This window comes from Mesoplodon densirostris, chromosome 1, assembly GCF_025265405.1.
Source record: "Mesoplodon densirostris isolate mMesDen1 chromosome 1, mMesDen1 primary haplotype, whole genome shotgun sequence".
Classification (NCBI taxonomy): domain Eukaryota; kingdom Metazoa; phylum Chordata; class Mammalia; order Artiodactyla; family Ziphiidae; genus Mesoplodon; species Mesoplodon densirostris.
Window position 1 is genome coordinate 56,027,076 of NC_082661.1, and position 22,748 is coordinate 56,049,823.

General features: G+C 38.0%; 1 protein-coding gene across 3 annotated transcripts in view; it reads left to right on the forward strand.

The window, feature by feature from the left end:
• The window catches only part of PPARGC1A (PPARG coactivator 1 alpha), a 304,530-nt gene that overhangs the window by 275,022 nt on the left and 6,760 nt on the right, over window positions 1-22,748 (forward strand). For 2 of the 3 annotated variants that reach the window (XM_060082970.1, XM_060083027.1), the window contains exons 8-12: window positions 10,882-11,797; window positions 12,582-12,686; window positions 12,839-12,959; window positions 21,680-21,801; window positions 22,133-22,284. In XM_060082970.1, coding sequence (XP_059938953.1) covers window positions 10,882-11,797; window positions 12,582-12,686; window positions 12,839-12,959; window positions 21,680-21,801; window positions 22,133-22,284 — 1,416 coding nt within the window. The remainder of the gene's footprint in view (window positions 1-10,881; window positions 11,798-12,581; window positions 12,687-12,838; window positions 12,960-21,679; window positions 21,802-22,132; window positions 22,285-22,748) is intronic. The other variant, XM_060083008.1, reaches the window with a different exon arrangement.

The window sequence follows — 22,748 nt, forward strand, 5'->3', positions numbered from 1 at the left end:
AAGAGCAAAGGTTTGAACTCAGGTTTACTAATTATCAATACTTCACTTGAAATATTTTCTTACTCTCCATTGTACTCAACAGTGTAATGCTTTCCTATATATGTTACCATTTTTATATCTTTCCAGTAAAGGAGAAAAATGAAAATGTGTCCATTCACCAAAACAAAATGTTCTTATATATTTTAAACAAGAGCAATTTCCTTCACCGTTTGGACTTCTTAATTTATTTGGACAGTCTTACTTCACATTCTGAAGAGGAAGAAGCTTTAAAAACTTGAACTAACCCCTGAGAAACTTACAAATCCAAAGAGTTCCTAGGCAGACTTCTGAGTTGGCTGCAAATGGTAGCTTTGCAGTAAGTGCTTAGGTTTAGGCACTTGAACCCCACCAGAAAGTGAATCTGAGGATGTCTGTACAAGAAGTTCCTAGGCTCTGGCCATTGCTGATAAGGGTAAAGGAATAGTAAGTTAAACAAATGCTTTCAACCAGAACTATGGTGCCTACACACACTGTGGTCATTGTTACTAAGTTTAATTTCACCCTTTGAGTTTGCTAAATTACCTCCTTATGAAAGGTCTATTGCATGATTGCATGATTTGGTCAAGCAGTAGAGCAGTTAATTTCATGGTATTTATATATATTTTATATGTGTGTATACAAGTGTAAATATATTGTTATATAATAATACATGTACACACATGTATTCACATATAAAGAATATATATAAGATCATTTCTTAAATAAATTACAATTACACATGTGATCATAAGTAACTTTTGTGTGCGTATATTATGTGCAGTAGAGGCCTTCTTGTCCGACCAATGAGTGAGTATTTTGGTGGTTTTATCTGAAACGTTGATTGAAGTATACACAGTTTAATCATTTTACTTTTGCTTAAAACATACAAATTATACATTTAAATACAAAATTTTTGGTATAAGACAGAGAGATCTTTGCACTGAACTTAAATGTACTAACTAGGGATCCATTCATCTTTCTGGCACAAACTTCACTAATAATGCAACATAGATGGTATTCACATTTCGTTTCTTACTTTTTGAAGGAAAATAATTAAGGGTATTTGTGTGGTAGTCTGAGTGCAGAATCATTCTAGGTTTTTATGATTTTTTAATATAAATCATAATCATAATTCCTTATGTTTTCCCATAGCATCCACCTACAACTAATTTGACAGCCCTTCTTTTAGTAACATACCTTTATCAGGTCTTTTAATAGAAAAAACTTTTCTTACTAATATTTCATTCAGTTATATAATATTTTATTATCTGACATAATTTCAGTCACCAGTACAATGGACATTAATGGATTTGGGAAAATACATTACCTTGGCTATAGTAACAACCAGCTGAAAGGAATCTATTAACTAGGAGTGTTCAGGATGCTGTAGGTGTAAGTTCCTTTGGTTTAGAGAGGATTGAGAAAGCTTCCACTATATATACTGATACCAAGCTTTCCATTAAAGAAACATTTTTTTTATTTTTCTCTGATTATAAATAATATAAGCTTACTATAAAAAATGTCAAAAATACAAACTAGTGGAAAAATTGTGTATAGTTCTAAATTGTTTTCTATGGATATTTTTACATCTGTGATCATTTTGTATATACATAATTTTGCATTCTGATTTTTCAGTTAACATTTTGATAAGGAAGTTTTATATCATCACAGACCCTTTATCATCAGGCTTTTCTTAGTGTGCTGTATAACATTAGTTTGAGTAGGTGTATCAAAATGTATCAAAATTTAATTATACTTTTATTGTTACACATTTAGGTTGTTTTAAAGTGTTCCCATTTTGAAATAGCACTGCAGTGGAAATCTTTGTTCATAAATTCTTTAAATCTTATTTTTCCCAAAATAAATTACTAGTAGTTATTAATACGAATATAAGGATATAAATATCTTGGGGGCTTCTGATACATATTGCCCCATTGCTTTCCAAAAGAGGTGTTTCCACTTATAGTCCTATTATCACTATGTGGATATATTTGCTTTATTACATCCTTGCTAGCATTGGGTATCTTCGTTTTTAAAATATTTTGCTCATTTATATGTATAACATATCATTTAAATTGCATTCCTTGTACTCATGAGATTATGGTGTTACAAAAAAGCACTTACTTTTATTTTCTTCTTGTCAGAGTTTTATTATTTCTCTTACTGACCTAATTTTAAATAATTTAGTTATACATTTGAAAGGTTAGTAGGCTACACTGTTGAGAATTTATAGAAGATACTTTTTAAAAAAATACTTAGCATCCTAAAAATATATACAGTGGATTTATTTCTGTTGGTGAACCAGAATTCATCTTACTAGCTTAAACCCCTTTTTCTTAGTGCTTTGAAAGATTATTGAATACAACGGAAATCAATTTACCAACATATATAACATATATAATACCTGCTCTATGCTTGCAACACTGTAGGTCTTGGGGAATATTTATCAAGCATAAGACATAGAGACTAATCCATGCAAAGCATGGACTACTGTACTTGGCTCATAGTAGGTGCTAAATAAATGTTCTTGTTTTTAAGATGTGGGCTTATAGTCAGTTGGGAAAATAACACATATTGTCCAAGTAGCACGAAGGGAAAATATTATTTACTGTTTATAATGTTTTGCTACTTTCAAAAGAAGGTTGTTTTTCATTTGTTGAACATGGTGGTAATGAGTGCAGATACACATTACACAAGCTGATGTATGGCCAAAGTGCATTACATGCAAGAAGGGAATTCGAGCTACAGGAAAATCAAGGGATGAACAACAACTTGGAGGCTGTAGAAGGTGGATAGAAGGAGAAGTTTAAAACCTGCTCAGAGGATGGTATAGGGAGGAGGAGACTGGGGGAGAAGAGGGTTATTTTTTTTGATAGAGCTATTGTGTGTTTGAAGTGCTAGACAATGTGTAATGTTCATGACCTCCATCCTCACCAAACGTCTTCAGTAAAATTTGTTATGTAGTAGCGTTTGGAGGATACGACACACACTGATTGTGCCTCAAGAGAGTCACCAAAGGGAGAAAATAAGCTTTCAAAGGGAACCCTGTAACATGGCTTCAAGTTAAATACCATGATTGTGCAAAAGATTGAAAAGAATTGTAGAGACAGTTCAGGACTGAAGGAAGCATTAAGGCAATACCATTAGGCAGTGAGTGACAGAGTTGATCTGTGGAAAAGAGTTTGGAGGAAATTGAGTGCTCCACTGACTTGAGGTGCCTTAAGGGAGAAAAATATTTGCATCTGATTTTTAAGTGTGTAGGTGGAAAGGAGAGAAGATATTGATGGAGCAGAAGATACTGTATTGTAAATTGAAACATAAAATTGCCAGTATTCAACCATTTTGACATACCAAAAAAATTGGCCATTTCGTGTGAGACTACCTGAACTAAGATACTTTAAAAGCTGCAAATCTCCAAATGAAAGTAGTCTATTATGATTTTTTAAAAAACAGACAGCACAGTTTAGTGAAGCTGTGCAAAACCTTGGCTCTAATATTGGACAAACCCAAGTTTAAATTCTGGATCTACCCCCATCTAGGTGTAAGGACTTTGGTCAATTTAATTAAATTCTGTAAGACTCAGGAAGCTTATGTATCAAATGAAGCTGATCACAGTACCTGCATCTCATTGAGTCACTGTGAGGATTAAATGAGATAAAACATGAAAAAAGCTTAGTCCAGTGACAGCATATGTGTTCAATAACTATTAGCTATTTAATTACTAATTCTACATTAAATTCATTTCTGGAGGTCATTGTACCTTCCTGCTCATCTTTTCAACTTTTGACTACCTTTTACCTGTTTCCTTTTATTGGCCTTAATACTATCTCCTCTTTGGCACTCTCATATATGAAGTTATGTATTCTTTTTTGTGGTAAAATTCCCCTAATTCCCCATGAAATTGAACATATACTGCTTTTGGTGTGGGGTTGGGATTTACCAAATCAAGGTAGAAAAACCTCCTCTTGGGCATTCATTCTCTCAACAACAGGTACTTCTGCTGTTCCTACAAATCCTAGAGGCTAGACATTCACTAATAGGCACTTCACATGTATTATTTTTTGACTCTGTCCATTTAATGGTGAAGGAAAAAGCTATATGTCGGATTCTAGGTCTGTGGTGGACACTGGGTTCAGAGCAAGTCTGTCTAACTAGAGATTATGTAGATTATGTCTCTTTCCTGAAGCCTGAGTTTTAAAGATAGTAGTGGACATCTGTTATGTTAAATAGGTTTTATTTCACTTGCCAAGTGTCATTGATAGGTATTGGTTGCCAGAAGCATTGTGTTGAGAAGGATGCTAAGGCCAAGTCTGTACTCAGTGGGAATGTCATGATCAGTTAGTAATGTCTGCCGTCAGTGTAGCAGAGGGGTGGACAGGGTGCGAACAGCATTTAGGTTGTTGATTTGTTGATCCTTCGTATACATGCTTAACGCCTTTGGTTGCAACAGAGGACATGGATCAAGCTGTTGCCCAGGACTTTCTGGTGTCTTCTTATTTAATTTTACAAATTTTAGTGAAATTTTCCAAACATTTAAGTGAAAACGTAAAGAGTCAACAAAGTTCTAAGACCTCAAGAATAATCCCTCTGCCCCATCTGCAGAGTCTTTGGGAAACAGGAGGGATGAGATAGGAAGTTTGCTTTATTAGGTATCACCAGCTGGTCTGCCTTTGTGATTGTCCTAAAGTAGCTCATTTTGGCTGATAAAAAAAAAATGCTTCTCTTTTACAGGTGTAAAAACTAATTTGATTTCAAAATAGCTGTTAGTAAAGCAAGATGAGAGAAAAGAGAATGCTCTTTTGGCAGAAGGCATTTAAATCTATTGCATATGGAGATGTTCAGAGTGCTAGACTTTTTGCTTCTGAAATGGGAATGGCAAAGCAATGTCAGCTCAACAAGGTGATGGTTTTAACCACAGGACATGAAGGAATTTGATTAGGAACCCCCAAACTTTTATTTATATATATTTATTTACATGTACATACATATATATGTATATGTGTGTGTATATATATATATATACACACACATGTATATGTATATATAAATGTTTTATTTTTATTACTGTAAAAGTAATAAGAATAAATATAACTATTTTAGAACTAATTAGGAAAATAACAAAATCATCAGCACCCTCATCACCCTAACTCACGAGATCTTAGCAATGCTTTCCTCCATCGATATGTATATTTTCCCCATGGTTTTCATGATGGTGGATTTGGTTTAAATCAGTAGTTATTCAAATTGCACTTCAGTAGACTTGCACTTAAAAAACCCTTCTCGTTAACCCATCACTGAGTAATTTCTTATTCTTTTATGTGGAGTCTTATATTGTCATTTTTGAACTTCCCATTTAAAAGCTGATTTTGCTGGATGGTATATTGACAAACAGCATAAATTTGCTATACCCTCTTGGTATATACATCTTTTGTATGTGTCTTATCTGTGGGGAAATAGACCAAAGCAAAATAGGAACAGTAGTTGGTAGTTTTAAAAGAAAGCCACAGCGACAGAGAACTAGAAAGTGATTTTGACAGGTCATATAATCCATTCCTGTGGCTGAAGAAGCCAAGAAAGGGAGACCCAACAAATTCTCTTTACAGCCCATTCCAGTGTTTTGCAACTCGTCCTGACAGGAATTTCTTCCATATTTCATATCCCTCATTTTCTATTTTTAATCTCATTCTTCTTGACTCAGCATCTGAAAAACACCTCAGTTTTCTTTTCTGGAAATGGTACTGTCCAATGTCTTTCAAGCCAAGTATAGCAAAGCAATTTTCTCTCCCATATCAACTTCAGGGGTTTGGTGGGAGACACCTGGAAAGCCAGACTCCTCTCTCCCTGACCCGGACCCCCTCTCCTGCCCCAACTCTGTGGGAAAGTGCCCGAGGGCCAATGAATAACAGCTTCATCTTCCATGAGCAAGAGTTGGGGCATTAGACACATGTCATAGGAATGTTCTGAAGCTTTTCTGTAAGGTGAGTTTGTTCCCCAGTTCTCAAGGCTGATATAGGAAATCCTTAAAAAGCAGGAAAGGCAGGGGCTCCATCAATCAGAGGGGACATGTCAGCCTGGGTACCAGAGCGAGGTGTGGGAGGCCCTTCTGTGTCAGGGGTTAACACTTTGGTTGCTGGCTTTTGTGGAGATCCAGTGAGTCCTGGGGAAGTTAGGGGTGAAGAGAGAGCACTGGAGGAGCTTTTATCAACAAAATATTTTAACAATTATAGCAGTAACAGTTCATACTGATTGAGTATCAGTCCTTCCTATGCTCCCTTGACACCGACTCCAAGTTCTTGAGGCCAAAAATATGTGAGTAGGACTCAAGTCACTCTCCTCTCTTTGCCCAGTCCTCCTTCTTTAGTGAGTTTTTAAGCAAATTAGAAAATCATCTTCTCGTTGTCTTTCCTTGAGAAATCTTAGAACTGGCATGTGACAAAAGAATAATCCCATTGTCAAACTCCAAAGCGAGTCACAGATTTAGCAGGAGGTTGTGTGAAATGTAAACTGTAAAACTGTGTAAACTATTAAAAAAGATCTTGCTGAAGTCATTGGCTGGATAGTGGAGCACAGAATACAGAGCAGAGGACTTGATATTTATCAGTCATTCAATTAAGCACACCAGCCCAAAAGAAAACTCCTCAAAGGAAATCGTTTTATAGCACATAATGAAACACAAAACCAAACCAAACTTGTCTCTGACTTTTTTTTTTAAGGGCTGTTTAAAAAGATAACTGGAGAGTGTGGGAGAGTGTGTACCACTTCCCCCAGATTTGCTGTGCAGAAGTGCAGAAGTGTGAGTGATGTAGAGGTACTTGTTTATTATAGAGCACATTTCAATGCAGTAATCATAAATATTGCTAAGGTTGTGCTCCATTGAAATATGACCTACATACTCTTGATTGTTTGTGTTACGTGATTTGTCTGACACCCATTACATTCTGGGTAATAGCAGCCATTTGTTGCTCTGCACAGCAGGCTCTTCTGACAAAAGAAAATAGGCAGCAATAAAAAAGCTATAGTCTGAATTACATTCTGCACAGTGCTGCACTGCTGAGAGTTTGTGCAAGTGTGTTAACAATGTTCTGAACTGCCTCTTGTCAGCCTTCAGCCTGTAATGGCCATCTGTCCTCACATAAATCTGTCAAAACCTGCTAAGTTCAAGAGAGAGCATGGAATATACCTTGTACTGTCAACACCAAAATGTACACATTCCCCAGAAAATCAACACACAGGAAATAATCCGGAGGTTATGGGAAGCATTAGCCCGGTTGATTTAGGCTTGTGGGCTGAAATTGAGAGTCTGGCAATTAGTGGGAAGATGACAAAGGTAGTGGCGTTGAGGAATTGAGTATTGACTGCCCTTCTACCACAGGGGAAAACATTCTGGGTGGAGGAGATGGGGTTAGAGAAATCTAATTAGTTCAGGTGCAGCAAAGGGTTCCCTGTCCCGGGCACAACTCCTAAAAGCTGGACCTCACGTTAAAAGAAAAAAAAAAAAAGCTTCTTACACTTTTGTTTTGCTTTGTTTTGTTTTACTCTGGATCTCAACCCTATCTGGAAATAGATTTTCAATGAGGCACTGGTGACACGCAGTCTCATGATCCTTAAGATGTCTCAGTCTTGCTCTGGGATATTCTTCTCGGATTAAAGAAGTTTCAATAAACAGTCAAAAGGTTAGGGAATGATCTGAATTATTTTTCCCTGCCCACCGACTCACTAATCCTAAAATAACTTCCATCTACTAAGAGAGTATTATTTAATGAGCAGGGCCGTCCGAAATTTCTAGTCCTGCTATTTTCACTCACAGGGTATATCTGGTTATCTAAGGGTGTTTCTGTAAGTTTTAAGCAGATACACAAGAAAAACTGTAGTTACTGCAGATTTTAAAGAATGATCTCTTTATGAAGTCCCGGGGGCTGAATCCCTGAATGACAGCATTTGCTGGAATATTCAGCACATAGTAGGTGCTGAGTGAAAGTCTGTTTAATTGCCACAGGCCACCTAAAATGAAAAGGAAGTAAAAAGCTTTGTTTTTAACACCAAGAAACTCTAATCATGTGTTAGCGCTCCCAAGAGCAACTTGAGAATCGGTTATTTAAGCGATAATGAGCTTAGGTACTAGGACAAGAGTTTCAAATGTTCAAGATGAAAAAGAATTTCTATATTTAAAATCCCTAGATAGCTGAGCTATTTTTAGAACTAGTCTCTCTTTAATAGTGGCCTAATTTGGTGTTTCTGAAGTTTAGGGTTTCTTTTTATAAGTCTAGAATGTCAGTCAAAATATATCTACCTGAGATCAAGGCAAGGTGCCACATAGACACGACGGGAAAGTGGCTCTCCATAAGTGGTCTGTGAACCATGTCATTAAAAATATTTGACCATCTTCCCAAATGATCCGTGGGCCACTGAAATGGGACACCTACTAGTAAAGAAGGATCTAGAAAAATAAAAATGAGTGAAACATTTTGCAAAAATAAGCCCAAGCAGTATTCCACTGAGAGCTCCTCATCTGTCTGGAAAGACAAGATATAATTCACATTCAAAGAGAGATAAGCGTGAAAATATAGCAATATCTGGTAAGTGACTGATCCTGGCAGTAAATTATTGGAAAAGTAAAAATTACCCCCATTCAGAGTATCATGAAAGGATCTATGAAGTTGTATTTGAGGATGTTGAATGTCATTTCCCCCAATTCAAGGGCTATCTCATTTGGAATATTTGACTGTTATTTACTCAGCAAAGAGAGATTATTCATCATTATTTCTTTGAGCATCTTAGCTTCCTGTGAGAAATATTTGAGATCTTGTCATTTCTATGCTGGGAATTGGTATCTTTACATTTGTTGTAGCAGTAATTGAAGGTAGCATGTGGTAGAAATCAGCGTGTATGAATGGGGCAGTGAAAAGGGAAGAGGAAACAAGCAGAGAGAGACAGACAAACAGAAAGATAGACAGGATAAGAAAGAAAGCACGAAAAGGAAGGGGAGAAGGAGATGGAGGGGGAATGGGAGGAATAGGAAGAGATGGAGGAGGGGAAGGAGGAGAGAAAATTGGCCATATAGGAATTCCTTAGACTGAGTAAAAGATATACTTGTCTGTGAAAGAGGGAACACAAGGAGAGTGAAATTCAGTGACATAGATGATTCATTCAGTAATGTCACCTCCCTATTATCTTCAAGCAAAGAATGGGGGGCAGGCGTACAGTAGGCTGCTGATAAAGGGAAGCTTTTCTGAGACTCAGATGTGTCACGAAGGGAGAGCAGTGTCTCCTTCTCTTTGTGTTTGCATTTCCCTGTCTTTCTGAACTTTTCTGGGATAGATTTCCAAAGTCAAACCTCTTTGCATTTTTGTATGTTTCCTTCCCTCCTTTAGGGAGAATTAGCTATGTGTAATAAAAGTTGCCAAATACTGGTGCAAAGTATTTCATTTTAAGGAAAATATTAATTTCTTCTATCTCTGTATTGTCAAGTAGGGGAGAGAGGCAGTGTCTTCCTATTCATACCAAAACTTCATGTAGCTTTCTGTGCCCTATTTGGTTATGTGTGTGTGTGTGTGTGTGTGTGTGTGTGTGTACTTTTATTTTCTAGCAAGGTAGAATTTTCCTTGAAGCATGCAGTCGCCTTAAGTCTAACCCCAGGCTTCTTGTGGACTTGAAGTTCTTTTTTGCTGAATAGCATCCTCCCATCCTCCTAAATAAAAAGTGTATTGTAAACTAAAATGTTCCCTTGTAAGCATAAAGTCATTTGAACTCCAGCCTGCCCTTCTTCAAAGTTCCGTCGACTCTGGAGCTTTTCCACAATTCTTCCTTGGCATAAAGGGCTGAGGAGGACTTAGGGGTGAAACTGAACAGAGATAACTAGCCTTCACACACTCTCCCACAATGACTTGTGATGGAATTTTCTGCCCTCTGTAGAAAAGCACAAAAGGAAACAACTGACCGATTCCCCCTCTTCTTCCTTTCTTTTTTTTCAGTTTTTTCAATTAGTTAGTTGCTGAAGCTTGGATTCATTTCAATCCTTCAGCCTCGTAACCCGCCCTGATGTGGTGTTCCAAATAAAATGGTCCGCTGGCACTGCAATATTTAGTGTTACTGTTCACTTAAGTTTCTGTTGCAGAACCATATTTTAGACAGAATGTATTAGTTATGCTTACAAGAATGTACTATACCTACATTATCCATGGTTTACAGAGTTAATGAACTGTGGAGACAAAGAATCATTGCCGTCATGTTGTAGAGTTGTCTGGTGCCCTGCATTAGCTGGCTGCATTTTACTGAACTTACTTTGATGTTGCCAATGTCATTTCCACCCTCCCCACCAGTTGCTGTCATCCCATCTTTTCTTTTCTTTTTTAAAGTTGCCTAATTCTTTGGCTCCATGGGTAGATATCCTTGATTTTACAAAAATCCCTGACCTACATGCATCCTCCCCAGCATTCTTTGCAGACAAATGCCACCAAAGGTCTTCTATGATTTCCCTGTGTCCCACCGTGTTAATTTTCCACAACTCAGACTGCGAGAAGCCCCTGTAAATCTGAGCTTTGGTAATGCCTGGTGGTGACGTGGTCATGTTTCCTGGGAAGCAGGATCTGTTAGCATTGGCGTTTGAAATACAAAATATCATGGCTTTCACCACAGCCTCATATTGTAGATCCATCTTTTCTTGGTGACAGAGACTTCGGGGGACAGAGTCACTTTTTACGGTCTTATCATGAATTTAGTTTCCTTCCTTTTCACTGAGTTTTAACCGTTGTCTGAAATCTTGGAAAAGTTAGGAAAACATATCCTGGCATTTAACAACATATCTCTGTCTCTTTTCTTTCTCTCTCTCCCCTCCCCCCTTTTTTTTTTCTTTTATTATCTTAGGCCTAACTCCACCCACAACTCCTCCTCATAAAGCCAACCAAGATAACCCTTTTAGGGCTTCTCCAAAGCTGAAGCCCTCTTGCAAGACTGTGGTACCTCCGCCATCAAAGAAGGCCCGGTACAGTGAGTCTTCTGGTATCCAAGACAATAACTCCACCAGGAAAGGGCCCGAGCAGTCTGAGTTGTACGCACAGCTCAGCAAGACCTCCATGCTCACCAGTGGACACGAGGAAAGGAAGGCCAAGCGGCCCAGTCTGCGGCTGTTTGGTGACCATGACTATTGTCAGTCAATTAATTCCAAAACGGAAATACTCATTAATATATCACAGGAGCTCCACGACTCCAGACAACTAGAATATAAAGATGCCTCCTCCAACTGGCAGGGGCAGATGCGCTCTTCCACAGATTCAGACCAGTGCTACCTGAGAGAGGCCTCGGGGGTGAGCAGGCAGGTCTCTCCCAGCAGCACCAGAAAACAGCTCCAAGACCAGGAAATCCGAGCTGAGCTGAACAAGCACTTCGGTCATCCCAGTCAAGCTGTTTTTGACGACGAAGCAGACAAGACCAGTGAACTGAGGGACAGTGATTTCAGTAATGAACAATTCTCCAAACTACCTATGTTTATAAATTCAGGACTAGCCATGGATGGCCTGTTTGATGACAGCGAGGATGAAAGTGATAAACTGAACTCCCCTTGGGATGGCACGCAGTCCTATTCATTGTTCCATGTGTCGCCTTCTTGTTCTTCTTTTAACTCTCCATGTAGAGATTCCGTGTCACCACCCAAATCCTTATTTTCTCAAAGACCCCAAAGGATGCGCTCTCGTTCAAGGTCCTTTTCTCGACATAGGTCGTGTTCTCGATCACCATATTCCAGGTCAAGATCAAGGTCCCCAGGCAGTAGATCCTCTTCAAGGTAAACCTTGTCAAAACCCACCCAAAGCCTAAGGCGTCCCCAGGAAGTGAAAACAAAACCAAAGGCAAAAAATGCATTCAAAACCCACAGGCAGCCCAGCCCCTCACCATCCATTCCCAGTGCCACAGGAACTAAGGAGATTGTTGTTACCCATACATTCCTCTCCCTTTTTTTTTTTTTTGTGGTACGTGGCCTCTCACTGTTGTGGCCTCTCCAGCTGCGGAGCACAGGCTCCGGATGCGCAGGCCCAGCAGCCATGGCTCACAGGCCCAGCCGCTCCGCGGCACATGGGACCCCCCCGGACCGGGACACGAACCCGCGTCCCCTGCATCGGCAGGCGGACTCTCAACCACTGCGCCACCAGGGAAGCCCCCCTATCTTCTCTTAAATCTGTCATTCTTGAACACAGTGCCTTGAGCCAGTCAGATCAGAGAGAGCAATTTGTAAGAAACTTGCTCATCTAACTTTTTCCATTACCTGGAGAGCTGCCTCCAGGTAGGTGAGATCCATGCAAGATAAAGCTGATAAAGCAAGATAAAGCTGACAGTGTACCAGGCCAGCGTTCGGCATTCACATCAATAAGAGACGCTGCAAGAGAACACGTCACTCCAGACCTCTAAGCTGACTAGACGATCACAAACTGTCACTGGGAAATCTCACAAGTAGCTGGGAACTGAAAGCCGGTTTATGTAATGCGGAATTCCAGGGGCTGTTCAGTCATGCCAATAAACTGGGGTTCACTGGCAGTTGCAAATGCCCTTTTGTTTTTCCTCCTCTCTCCCAGATCTTGCTACTACTATGAGTCAGGCCACTGCAGACACCGCGCGCACCGAAATTCTCCCCTGTGCGCGAGATCACGTTCAAGATCGCCCTACGGCCGGCGGCCCAGGTAATGATACAAGTCCTTTTCCCTCCGCGCCTCTCATCTCCTCCCGTAGATGACAAGATGTTTTCTAAAACCCTGCCCCCTCCCCGATTTCTGATTAATTTTGCTCATGCGATTGGAGGTGGTTGCCTTAATGATGAAGTTATGTTTCTCAGGTATGACAGCTACGAGGAGTATCAGCACGAGAGGCTGAAGAGGGAAGAATACCGCAGAGAGTATGAGAAACGGGAGTCTGAAAGGGCCAAACAGAGAGAGAGGCAAAGGCAGAAGGCAATTGTAAGCAGCTTGGAGCTTACTTTCATTTTACAGGAGGGTTTCTTTTCTTTTTTTCTCCTGTCTTTTCTTTTCGTGGGGGTGGGCATAGATTAGAAAATCAGGTAAAGACTCTTGTTAGAATATGCAATACTCAGCCTTTTGGCTTTAAAGCATCAGTGAGTCCTCAGTCCCTCAACACAGACTATTGGAAAACAAAATGTTAGGTCAGTGTATTTCTCCTCCATACTACCTGTTTCTCATTCATCTTGAAGCTCATTACCGTTTTCGACCTTTGTTTCTAAAAATGGAGGAAGGAGAGATTTGTCCAGTCAGATACTGGTCCCATCAAGCCAGAGGATGGGTTCTTTGTATTGTTCTCTGCTGCTTTTTTCTCTGAGTGGAAAATGAAGAGATATCACTATTTGGTTTCAGTTTTCGTCTTTTCGGCAGACATGAGGGTTGGATTGAGTTAGATTTAAAGGCAGTGGTAGAGAAAGATTTGCTAAGAAAGTCATCATTTCTTCCTTGTGCCGGGTCAACAACGAATACATCCATATTTCTTATGAACTGTTCAATAACCTATTATGGATTTCAGCACCATGTACTGCAGGGTATTACATTCACTTGACATATACACAGTACTGACCCTTTGGGGTAAGGATCTAGGTTATGTGCATCTAGTTCGTTCTCTGTTGGTCAGACCTTAGAAGGCAAAAAGGAGGTCCTCCAATTGTCAGCATCCAGTACTTGTTCAAGGCAGATATTCCTAATTGATTAAGGAAATCTTTCCCACTGAGCCCCAATAGAGCCTTGAGGGCTTTCCCAACGTGGTGCTATAGGGAGCCATGTCATATCCATTGGAAATGGCACTGTTTTCATTCACTGCAGCTGCTGTCTGTTAGCTGCTAAATGTCATTTCAATGAAGATCAACCTTTGACACATCTTGCATACAAGCTAACCAGGGCTTAGGGAAATGATTTTTAGCTGTAAATGTTAGATGGATATGGTACCTTTAAAACAACCCACAACCATCAACAAAATCTTGAAAAACCTACATAAAAGAGCTGACTAATAGAGTCCAAATCAAGCATTGGCCAACAGTTATCAACTGGAGGAAAAAGGTTAACTGAGAGGTTTGTTAACTCAGGCACTCAAGGAGAAAGAAGGGAGAAGTCATTGAATACTTAGGCTAAAGATCTAGGGCTTTGCTGCCATTTAACTTTGAATCTACCTAAGACCAAATTAAAGGCCTTGTGAAAATTATAACACTTTCCCTCATTTTTCTCAATTTTCAAATGAGCTGTGATATTAAGATTTGCCAGAGTATCATTAGTTAACACTTAAGAAGACTAATGAAAATTAAAAATTCAATTTTCTAATTTAGATGTTTTTAATTAATAGCCTGTTCAATAATTATAATAATTCACATTTATAGAGTGCCATATAGTTTACAAAGCCTTGTAGTATGGCACAGTACAGTTAATATATACCAAAGAGAGTCATGTTGAGTAAGCATGAAGGAAAATAGTTATTTAAGTGTTTTCATATTCATATTTGATAAAACTCTTCATGTTTCTTCCCAAAAGAATGACACTAAAGAGAGAAATTGTTTTATCATATATTTGCTCATTTGTGCAAAATATAACACAGCTGTAACCAAAGCTATGTAGATAAATGTAGATAAATGACATGTGCTTATTCTATTCTTCCAAAGATAATTTAGTCCCAGATACTTACTAGGGTGAAGAAAGGGAGGGAGGGGTCTTTTTGCTAGTTTGGTTCTTTACAAATAGATCAAATAGTGTGATGGTCTATATTCCATAGATGCCTGAGCCAAAAGCACTCTTGAGGCCACTAGCCTCAGTTTGGAAGCAGATACCACCCTACCACCCTTCCTTTCCCTGTGTCACAAATACTGACCAGTTCCTTGGTTAATTCTTTGACTAAGACAATCTTTATCAGTTCCCTTTGAAAGACAGCAATTATAGTGCAAATGTCAACTTGGCTTATATTAAGTCATCATAATTAACTAGAAGTTTGTGAGAATTTTGGCTTTGAGATTTTTATTTTTGTTTTTAAAAAGCAGATTAAAAAAGAAAACTAGGCCATAGAGATTGTTTACTAACACAGTGACCCATAGGTAGTAAGAGCTTAGTATAAAGATTTGGGACTTACTGTTAAACCAATTCCCACTTGGTCTATTAGATGCTATTTTTGTTTAAAATAAGTGAAAACACATGACTATATGAGAGACATTTGTTTGGTGCCTGGGCTCTAAAATTAGGTAAGACCTAGTCCCCACATCCAGGGAGTTCAAGTCTACTGGCTGGTAAAGATACATGGAGAGGCAATAGTGTGTGTTAATTACTATTGCAGAGGATGCACCTAAGGTACTGCAGTGGCAAATGGGTCGGCAACCAGCCCTGGGAACGAGGGAGGGCATCCCTGGAGAGGGTGAGATTGATTTGAAACCTAAAGGGAGGAAGGGCAAAGGTTTTTTTCACCTGTGTTGTCCAGTGTGGGAGCCATTAGCCATGAGGCCAATTCAGTTAGTCCCAAATTTAGATGCACTATGAGTGTGATTGAATTTTGAAGACAGTACAAAAAAAAAAAGAGTGTAAAATACTTCATTAATATATTTTACATCAATGACAAGTTGAAACAATAATATTTTGGCTATGCTGAGCCAAGTAAAATATATTATTAAAATTAAATTTGTTTCTTTTTACTTTTTAAAATGTGCCTCAGAAAATTTAAAAGTTACATATGGTGCATTATATTTTTATTTGAAATTACTATTCTAGGCAGAGACTTTAGCTTATACTAAGTCTCTGGAAAAGAACAAGCTATATTGGGAAATTGCTAGTCATTTAATTAGAACACCAGGGTACAGGAGAGGCAAGAAATAAGTCTGGAGGGCTCCATGGTAGCCAGATCCTTGAAGGGTCCTGTAAGTCATAATAAAGATTTTGAAGAATATCTTGAAGGCATAGTGGAACTATTTAATGAGATTACCCACAGGAAGTTTTTCTGATTGATTTCCTTCCTCAAAATGACCTGCTTTCTTGTGCCATCATGCATTTGCAAAATATATTTTTACAGAATTGGAGATACAAGCAAAGATTTTTGACTCATTTTGACTCATTTTTGACTAGATTAGCTTGAAAAGTCATTCATGAAACAGCTAAAGGAACTAGGACCATTTGCCTAAGTTGGTCGGGTAGGTGGTTTCCATTCAGATTTCTGAGACACCCTTAAAGTAATGAATAAATAGCAAATTATATCTGGAATATCTTGGGTGCAGTGCTGGATTATTCATTAGTTCAGATCAATTTTATAATCAGTGGAATAGCAAAACAGAGGCTCCAAAAGGAAATGAAAAAAATAATGTTACAATCATGTAATAGATATTTTACAAAATTAACCTTTGCTACCTTGTCTTGTGGTCTATAATATTGACTTACTTTTGAGTTCCATAAGAAGGAGATGATGGTTTGGGTCATCTATAAACTTTTTATTATGTATGTGTCCAAAAGTCTTTATTCAGACCTTCAGTGCACCAAATCAGACAGCTAAGAAAAGACTAATAATTAGTAATTACACAGAATCATATGTTGTGGTTGAATATTGCCATTGTTAAAGTTGCTGTTTTCCTCCAATTTCCATCTAAATGCTCTCAAAACCCAATTTATCCTCCGCTTTTCTCAGTCTCATAGGCTTGAAATAATTCAGGTTTTATTGGAACTCTGGAAGCCAGAGTATAGTACTTAATGTCTAATTATATTAGCTCTTAAGTAAACTAACCTGGATGTATTCACATCTATCCAACCTAAGACACGAAGGAGTATTCCTGGGCCGTACTTGGTTGGAAGTAACTTTGGTAAACTGAAAGCTATAGTTTTGTTTCTCCCCTGAAAGTGTCTCCTAGTAGCAGTCACTTACTGAATGCCTACTGAATCAGATGAGTGTTATCAATGTTAAGAACAAGAGAAAAAACAACAAAAAAGAAAACTTGTTTTGGCATTATGTCAGAGTTTTGGCCTTTGTTTCTATCCATTCACACCTTTTCATGGTCATTCACCCCTCCCACTTTATCTTTTAGATAGAGGACCTAGCTATACCCTTCACTGTAGAAGTGGCATGGATTTTATCCACTCATCTCATCTATAGTGTTTGTAATATCCTTGGAATTTTTGAGGAAGTTAGGTTGTAACTAATCTGGAGGTGAACATAAATCTTTCATTGCCAAAGTTGACATGCAGTTTCCTTAGCATAGGAAGAGGGATTTTTAAATTATCCTGACTTGGAAATGTAGAATAAAAGTTCTGAGAACTAAAATCCAAATTATATCAGGCTGTTCCTTATTGTTCCCTAACACTGCAGAGCACTTAGTGAGATAACCCACAGAAAAGCATCAAGCATAGTACTTGGCATCTGTTAGAATTTAGTAAATGTTAATCTTACTACTAATTTCCTCTTCTTCTTAGTCAAACCCCTTTTGCTAGGAGTTACTTATTTTTTGATGAGAAACAACCATTATATGTTTTCCCCAGCTAACTGGGAGGCTCTACACACTTTCTGATAAAGATTTTGATAATGCAAAGTCAGTTAATTCAGTAGGATTTTTTTTCTCTGTTTATCCCCTGTGTTTTGATATAATGAGGATTTACCATACCTGTTAATGCAACATAAATCTTCACTTTTATTATCCACCCCATCAGCAAACTAGCTTTTGTGAAAATTGAAGCTAAAATATACTTGATAAATGTTCCTTCCTCCTCGATAGTGAAAACTGGTCTGAAAATCATTTTTCAAGGAGCTTTTTCCAAAGGTTTAGAGTTCCTCCAAGCCTTTAAGAAGTTGGAAATGTTATTAAGCATTTTGATTTCTTTTCCTTTCATCTCCTGTTTAGAAATTAATGTCTTGAAAAATTGACTGCAAATGTTAAGGTTTTTTAAAGATATGGAATCTATTCATCTGTCTAATAAAACTGCAACATGTTAAAAATAATCAGTTCTTCACTAGACATTTTGGCCAACCTTGGAAAGATTTTTGTCTTTGCTTTTTAGACCTTCAGATGCCTTTTAATTTCATTTTTATCACTAGGAAAACCAAACACTGTAATCATTTTCTCAAATGAGAATTTCAACATGTATTCAATCTCTGATCTTTGTAAGATAGCAAGATGTGGTCGCATTCTTATGTTGCATAAAAGAAGATTGACAGTCAAATAGGTAATTTAAGTGATTGCGGAACAGCCCTTTGGATTTCTGTCTTTCCTATCTAGGTTGTGTCTTCTTTTTACTGCAGAATGTATCAGTATCCGATATAAAAGGTCCTCTGGTTTATCCTCTTTTGGGATTATTGTTGCATAGAGTTTCATATAAAGAAGCAATTCAGAGACTATCCCAATATGTCTGCATATGGATGTGCATATGGTCGATTTTCACTTTTCCTTTGAATTTCCTTGAAGATGAACATAGGCTGTGTATATTCCCTTAATGGTAGATGAGCAATTTCTTTGTGATGGTTCAATTTCTTTCTCTCTCTTCTGCATTTCTCCCTCCTTTTCCTCTGTACAGTAGTAACCTTCCTAAAAACATTCATTTAAAAAAAATAAATAAATAACACTCATGCAAGCAGGCGCCAGGAAGTTTAGATAACAGTCCCATCAAATTCTGCTGTTTGGCTGGAGCTGGCTGCATAAATAGAATGGAATGTGATGTGATGATTCCCTTGCTCAAGTGTACAGCACTGCTCTGGGATGAGCCTCACTCTCCATTTATATTTATTGACCTCCAGGATGTGCTGGGTGCTCTGGAACAACAAAATTACAGCCTTCAGTTGAGACATACAATCTACATGGAAGCGAATCAGGCAGCCCGCTCTGCTTGCTGTACTTCATCTGGTCAGTTATGTAGGCTCAATGGTTGCTGTCAGAGAATTGTGTTTTACCAGCTGTTTCAGTGGAGTGAGAAAAGTGAGAGTCCTTACACTTAAACCATAAAAGCAAATCATGGAAACCTTTGTTAGTACACTCAGCTGAGCTACCTGGGCAAGGGCCTTCCTATGATAAAGCACCAAACCTGGTTTTCATTCTCCATTGTCTTAGAGAGTCTCAGAGTAAGGACCACACTTAGTCACCTTTGATGTAATGAAGGGCATGGAACTAGGTGTTAAAAGTGATTAATTGATTGGCAATTGATTGATTTTTCAACAAATATTCATTAAGAGACTCTTATGTTTGGGTATCCTTAAAATATAGTAGTCGATAGGACTGGTATGGTCTGTGCTTTCATGAAGCTTTCATTGTTGGGGGAGATAAACATTAAACACCGAATAAACTATTAATTATTTAATTACAATTGGGCACAGAACTACAAAGGAGAAGTAGAGTGTTCTATCAGAGCAACTTGTAATAGAAAGCCGAACCTCACCTCAAGTCTCAGAAAGGAAAATGATTGTTGAGTTCACTGTAATTCTAGACAGTATGTGTATGTTGGTGGAGGGGAGGGAGAGGCAGTGTGGAAAGGATATTCCAAGTAGCAGAGAAGCAGCTTGTGCAAAGCCCTTAGAAAAGGGAGGAGCACAGTACATACTAGGGACTGAGAGAAGATCAATATGGCTGGAAATAGAGGAAAGGAAAGAATGGGATGTGGGAGCTGAAGTCCAAGATGAAGATAGATCCAGACCCTGAAGGGCCCGGTAGGTTCTGTTAATGATTTAGGGCTTTCCCTAAATGTTATGAGAAACTATTGAAATGTTTTAGATCTTAATTGGCGTGATTGGATTCCTGTACTCTTTGTAAAGACTATTCTGACCAAAGTGAAAGAATAGTTTGGAGGAGGGTAAACACAGACATAGGATCCAAGTAAAGAGGCTGTTTTACTGGTCCAGAAAGAGATGCTGGCAGCTTGATTTAGGGGACATGCAATAAAAGAGGCAGATTTAGGAAGTAAAAATCAACAGGACTTAAGGAGTGTTTGGAAATGTGGAGGGGACTAAGTGGGAAGAATCAAGGAAGGCACTTGGGTTTTTGTCCTGAATAACTGGCTAGATGGTGTTAACTTCACTGATACAAGAAAGACCCACTGGGAAGAGGCTGAACGACAGAGTTTGGTTTGGGTAATGTTGGTCTAGTTTGAGGTGCCTATGGGACATCCAACCTGAGATGTTAAATAGATAGTTGTTTATTTGAACCTGAAGCTCAGAGGAACTTCCCTGATGAAAACGGAAATATGAGTGTTGCATATGGTAAAAGAAGAAACATGGTTGATCAGATCACCTAGGAGGATATGTATTATAGGGTCTGTGAATTGTTCAGTTACGTTTCTCAAATATTTATTGAGAGTCCACTCTTTACCAAGTTCTTTGCTAAATACTGGGCACGTGAAATGGACATATGTTAAGTAAGTAACATAGGACATCTCTTTGCTTTAAGCCTAAATGACTTTTTACATCATCCAAGATGTAAAAAGATATTCTCAGCACATCCAGAGAAAACTCTTAGGCAAGCTAAATCTGTACCTTTGCCCTGTGTTTCCTAGTCTCTGCCTCCGTCTAACTTAAATCTCTTTAACCTTAAATTCATTTCATTCTTGTTTGCCATTGATAGACATACAAGCTAACTGGTAAGCACTTCGTTATACTAACTTCTTACTTTCTTGAAAAACTTTTTCTCAGTTTGAGAAACATCATCATCTTTGGCCTTGTCTTCTTGGAATAAGAGATATACGATTACTTCTTACACTAAGAATGCATTCTTGTTCTTTAAAAAGTGATCCATCTTCAGGCTATAAAATATTCTTCCCATATTTTGTAGGTTATAAATTGCTGTTGACTTTCGGATTATGATGATATTGACTCCACTTGTGAAAATTAGGCTACACCCTTCTCGTCTGTTCCTAAAATAAGATTCATTGGCAAAGTGAAATTTATAGCCTCTTTTATAGCTCTTATTCCTTGGAGACCCATGGCTTGAAATGGCCAGTATTTTAAGACTGTATTCTTAAAATTATTGTCTTTGGACCACCTGTATCAGAATCACTGGGGTGTGCTTGTTAAAAATAAAGATCATTGAAGCTTACTTTCCAAATTTTTTTAATACAGCTGGAATAAACCCAATAATTTGCATTTTTAATAAGCACCCCAGGTAATTTGTATTTATACTAGAGTTTAAGAATCAATATTTTGAGGGGTGTCAAAATTTGTATGTCAAACTATCATGCTGTACATCTTAAAATTATACAGTAATGGATGTCAATGATTTGTCAATAGAACTAAAAAATGTGTATATTTTATTATTACAATTCTGAGTTAAGGAGAAATTAAAGAGTTTTGCAAGCCAGTTCAGTTTCCTACCAATTTTGAAGATTAATAATCGAGTCACAAGTGTTAAAATATTTAATAGATATTATTCAGCTCTTCAGTGATAAAAAAGATTGCATTACACACATTTCTTCTATAATACATTAAATTTCATGTGACAAAGGAACAGAGATGGATAGAAAAAGTAGAAGAGAGTGAGAGGCGGAAGAGAGTGATACTGAAGAAATGGAAAGTAAAACTTGGTTCAAGTGTAGTCTTTTGTTCAGTTTTAGTGTGTGTTTTGCTTTAATTGGCATGCTCTGGGGGGGGGGGTTTCTCATTACACATGATTGCACATTTATAAATGTTTCTAACATTCAGCTTCTTTCCTATCTTCAGAACTAGCAAGTGTCTTCTCACTTTCCCCCCCTAGGAAGAACGCCGTGTGATTTATGTTGGTAAAATCAGACCTGACACAACACGGACAGAACTGAGGAACCGTTTTGAAGTTTTTGGTGAAATTGAGGAGTGCACAGTAAATCTGCGGGATGATGGGTGAGAATCTTCAAGATTATTTCTTGTTTAGAAGCTGACATATGTAAAAAATTATGGCCATAAGATTACTAGAATGGGAATGCTTTGACAGATGACATGTTGAGTTCAGAACCTTATTTATTTTCTTTCATCCCTATTTATTAATCTTTCTAGTTGAGATTTCCTGTCCCAGAAATAAGTATTTAGCTGCTTGACAGGACAATCACACTGATAAATGGATGCAGTGCTTCAGACATTGGCACCAGCAAAGTCTCCAAAGTAGAAAGGGTTACAGTCATATATGCTAATCCTTCCTCACTAGCTTTGAACTTCTCTTCTTTGTCCGTTGCAGAGACAGCTATGGTTTCATTACCTACCGTTATACCTGTGATGCTTTTGCTGCTCTTGAAAATGGATATACTTTGCGCAGGTCGAATGAAACTGACTTCGAGCTGTACTTTTGTGGACGCAAGCAATTTTTCAAGTCTAACTATGCAGACCTAGGTATGGATTTTACTGTACATAGAGTGAGGAATCCATAATGTAGAGCTCAAAATGGAAGCGTACGTAAACTGTAGGCACATTGGGTTGGACCATCGCTTTATTTTACTAGAAGGAATATTTGAATACAGATTTTATCTTATTTTTTATTTTTTAACACACGAGACAGTTTCAGAAGCAAGGGGCTTAAGTTTTGGCAACAAAGAGAAGAAGCAAATTGTTTCTACTGTCTGCCCATATGCTGAAATTCTGCACTACTTGTATGTCTTTGTGTGTGTGTGTGTGTGTGTGGTATGGTATGTTCTGAGTGTGCAAGTGTTGTATTCGTTTGTAATCTGTTACTGCTTTCCGTGCCTACCCTGAATCCTTTTGTACAAGCTATAGCATTGGCATCATTGCTTTGCAGAGCAGAATATGCAAAAGTCTTATTCTTTTTTCCTTATAATCTCACAAACTCTTAGAAATGT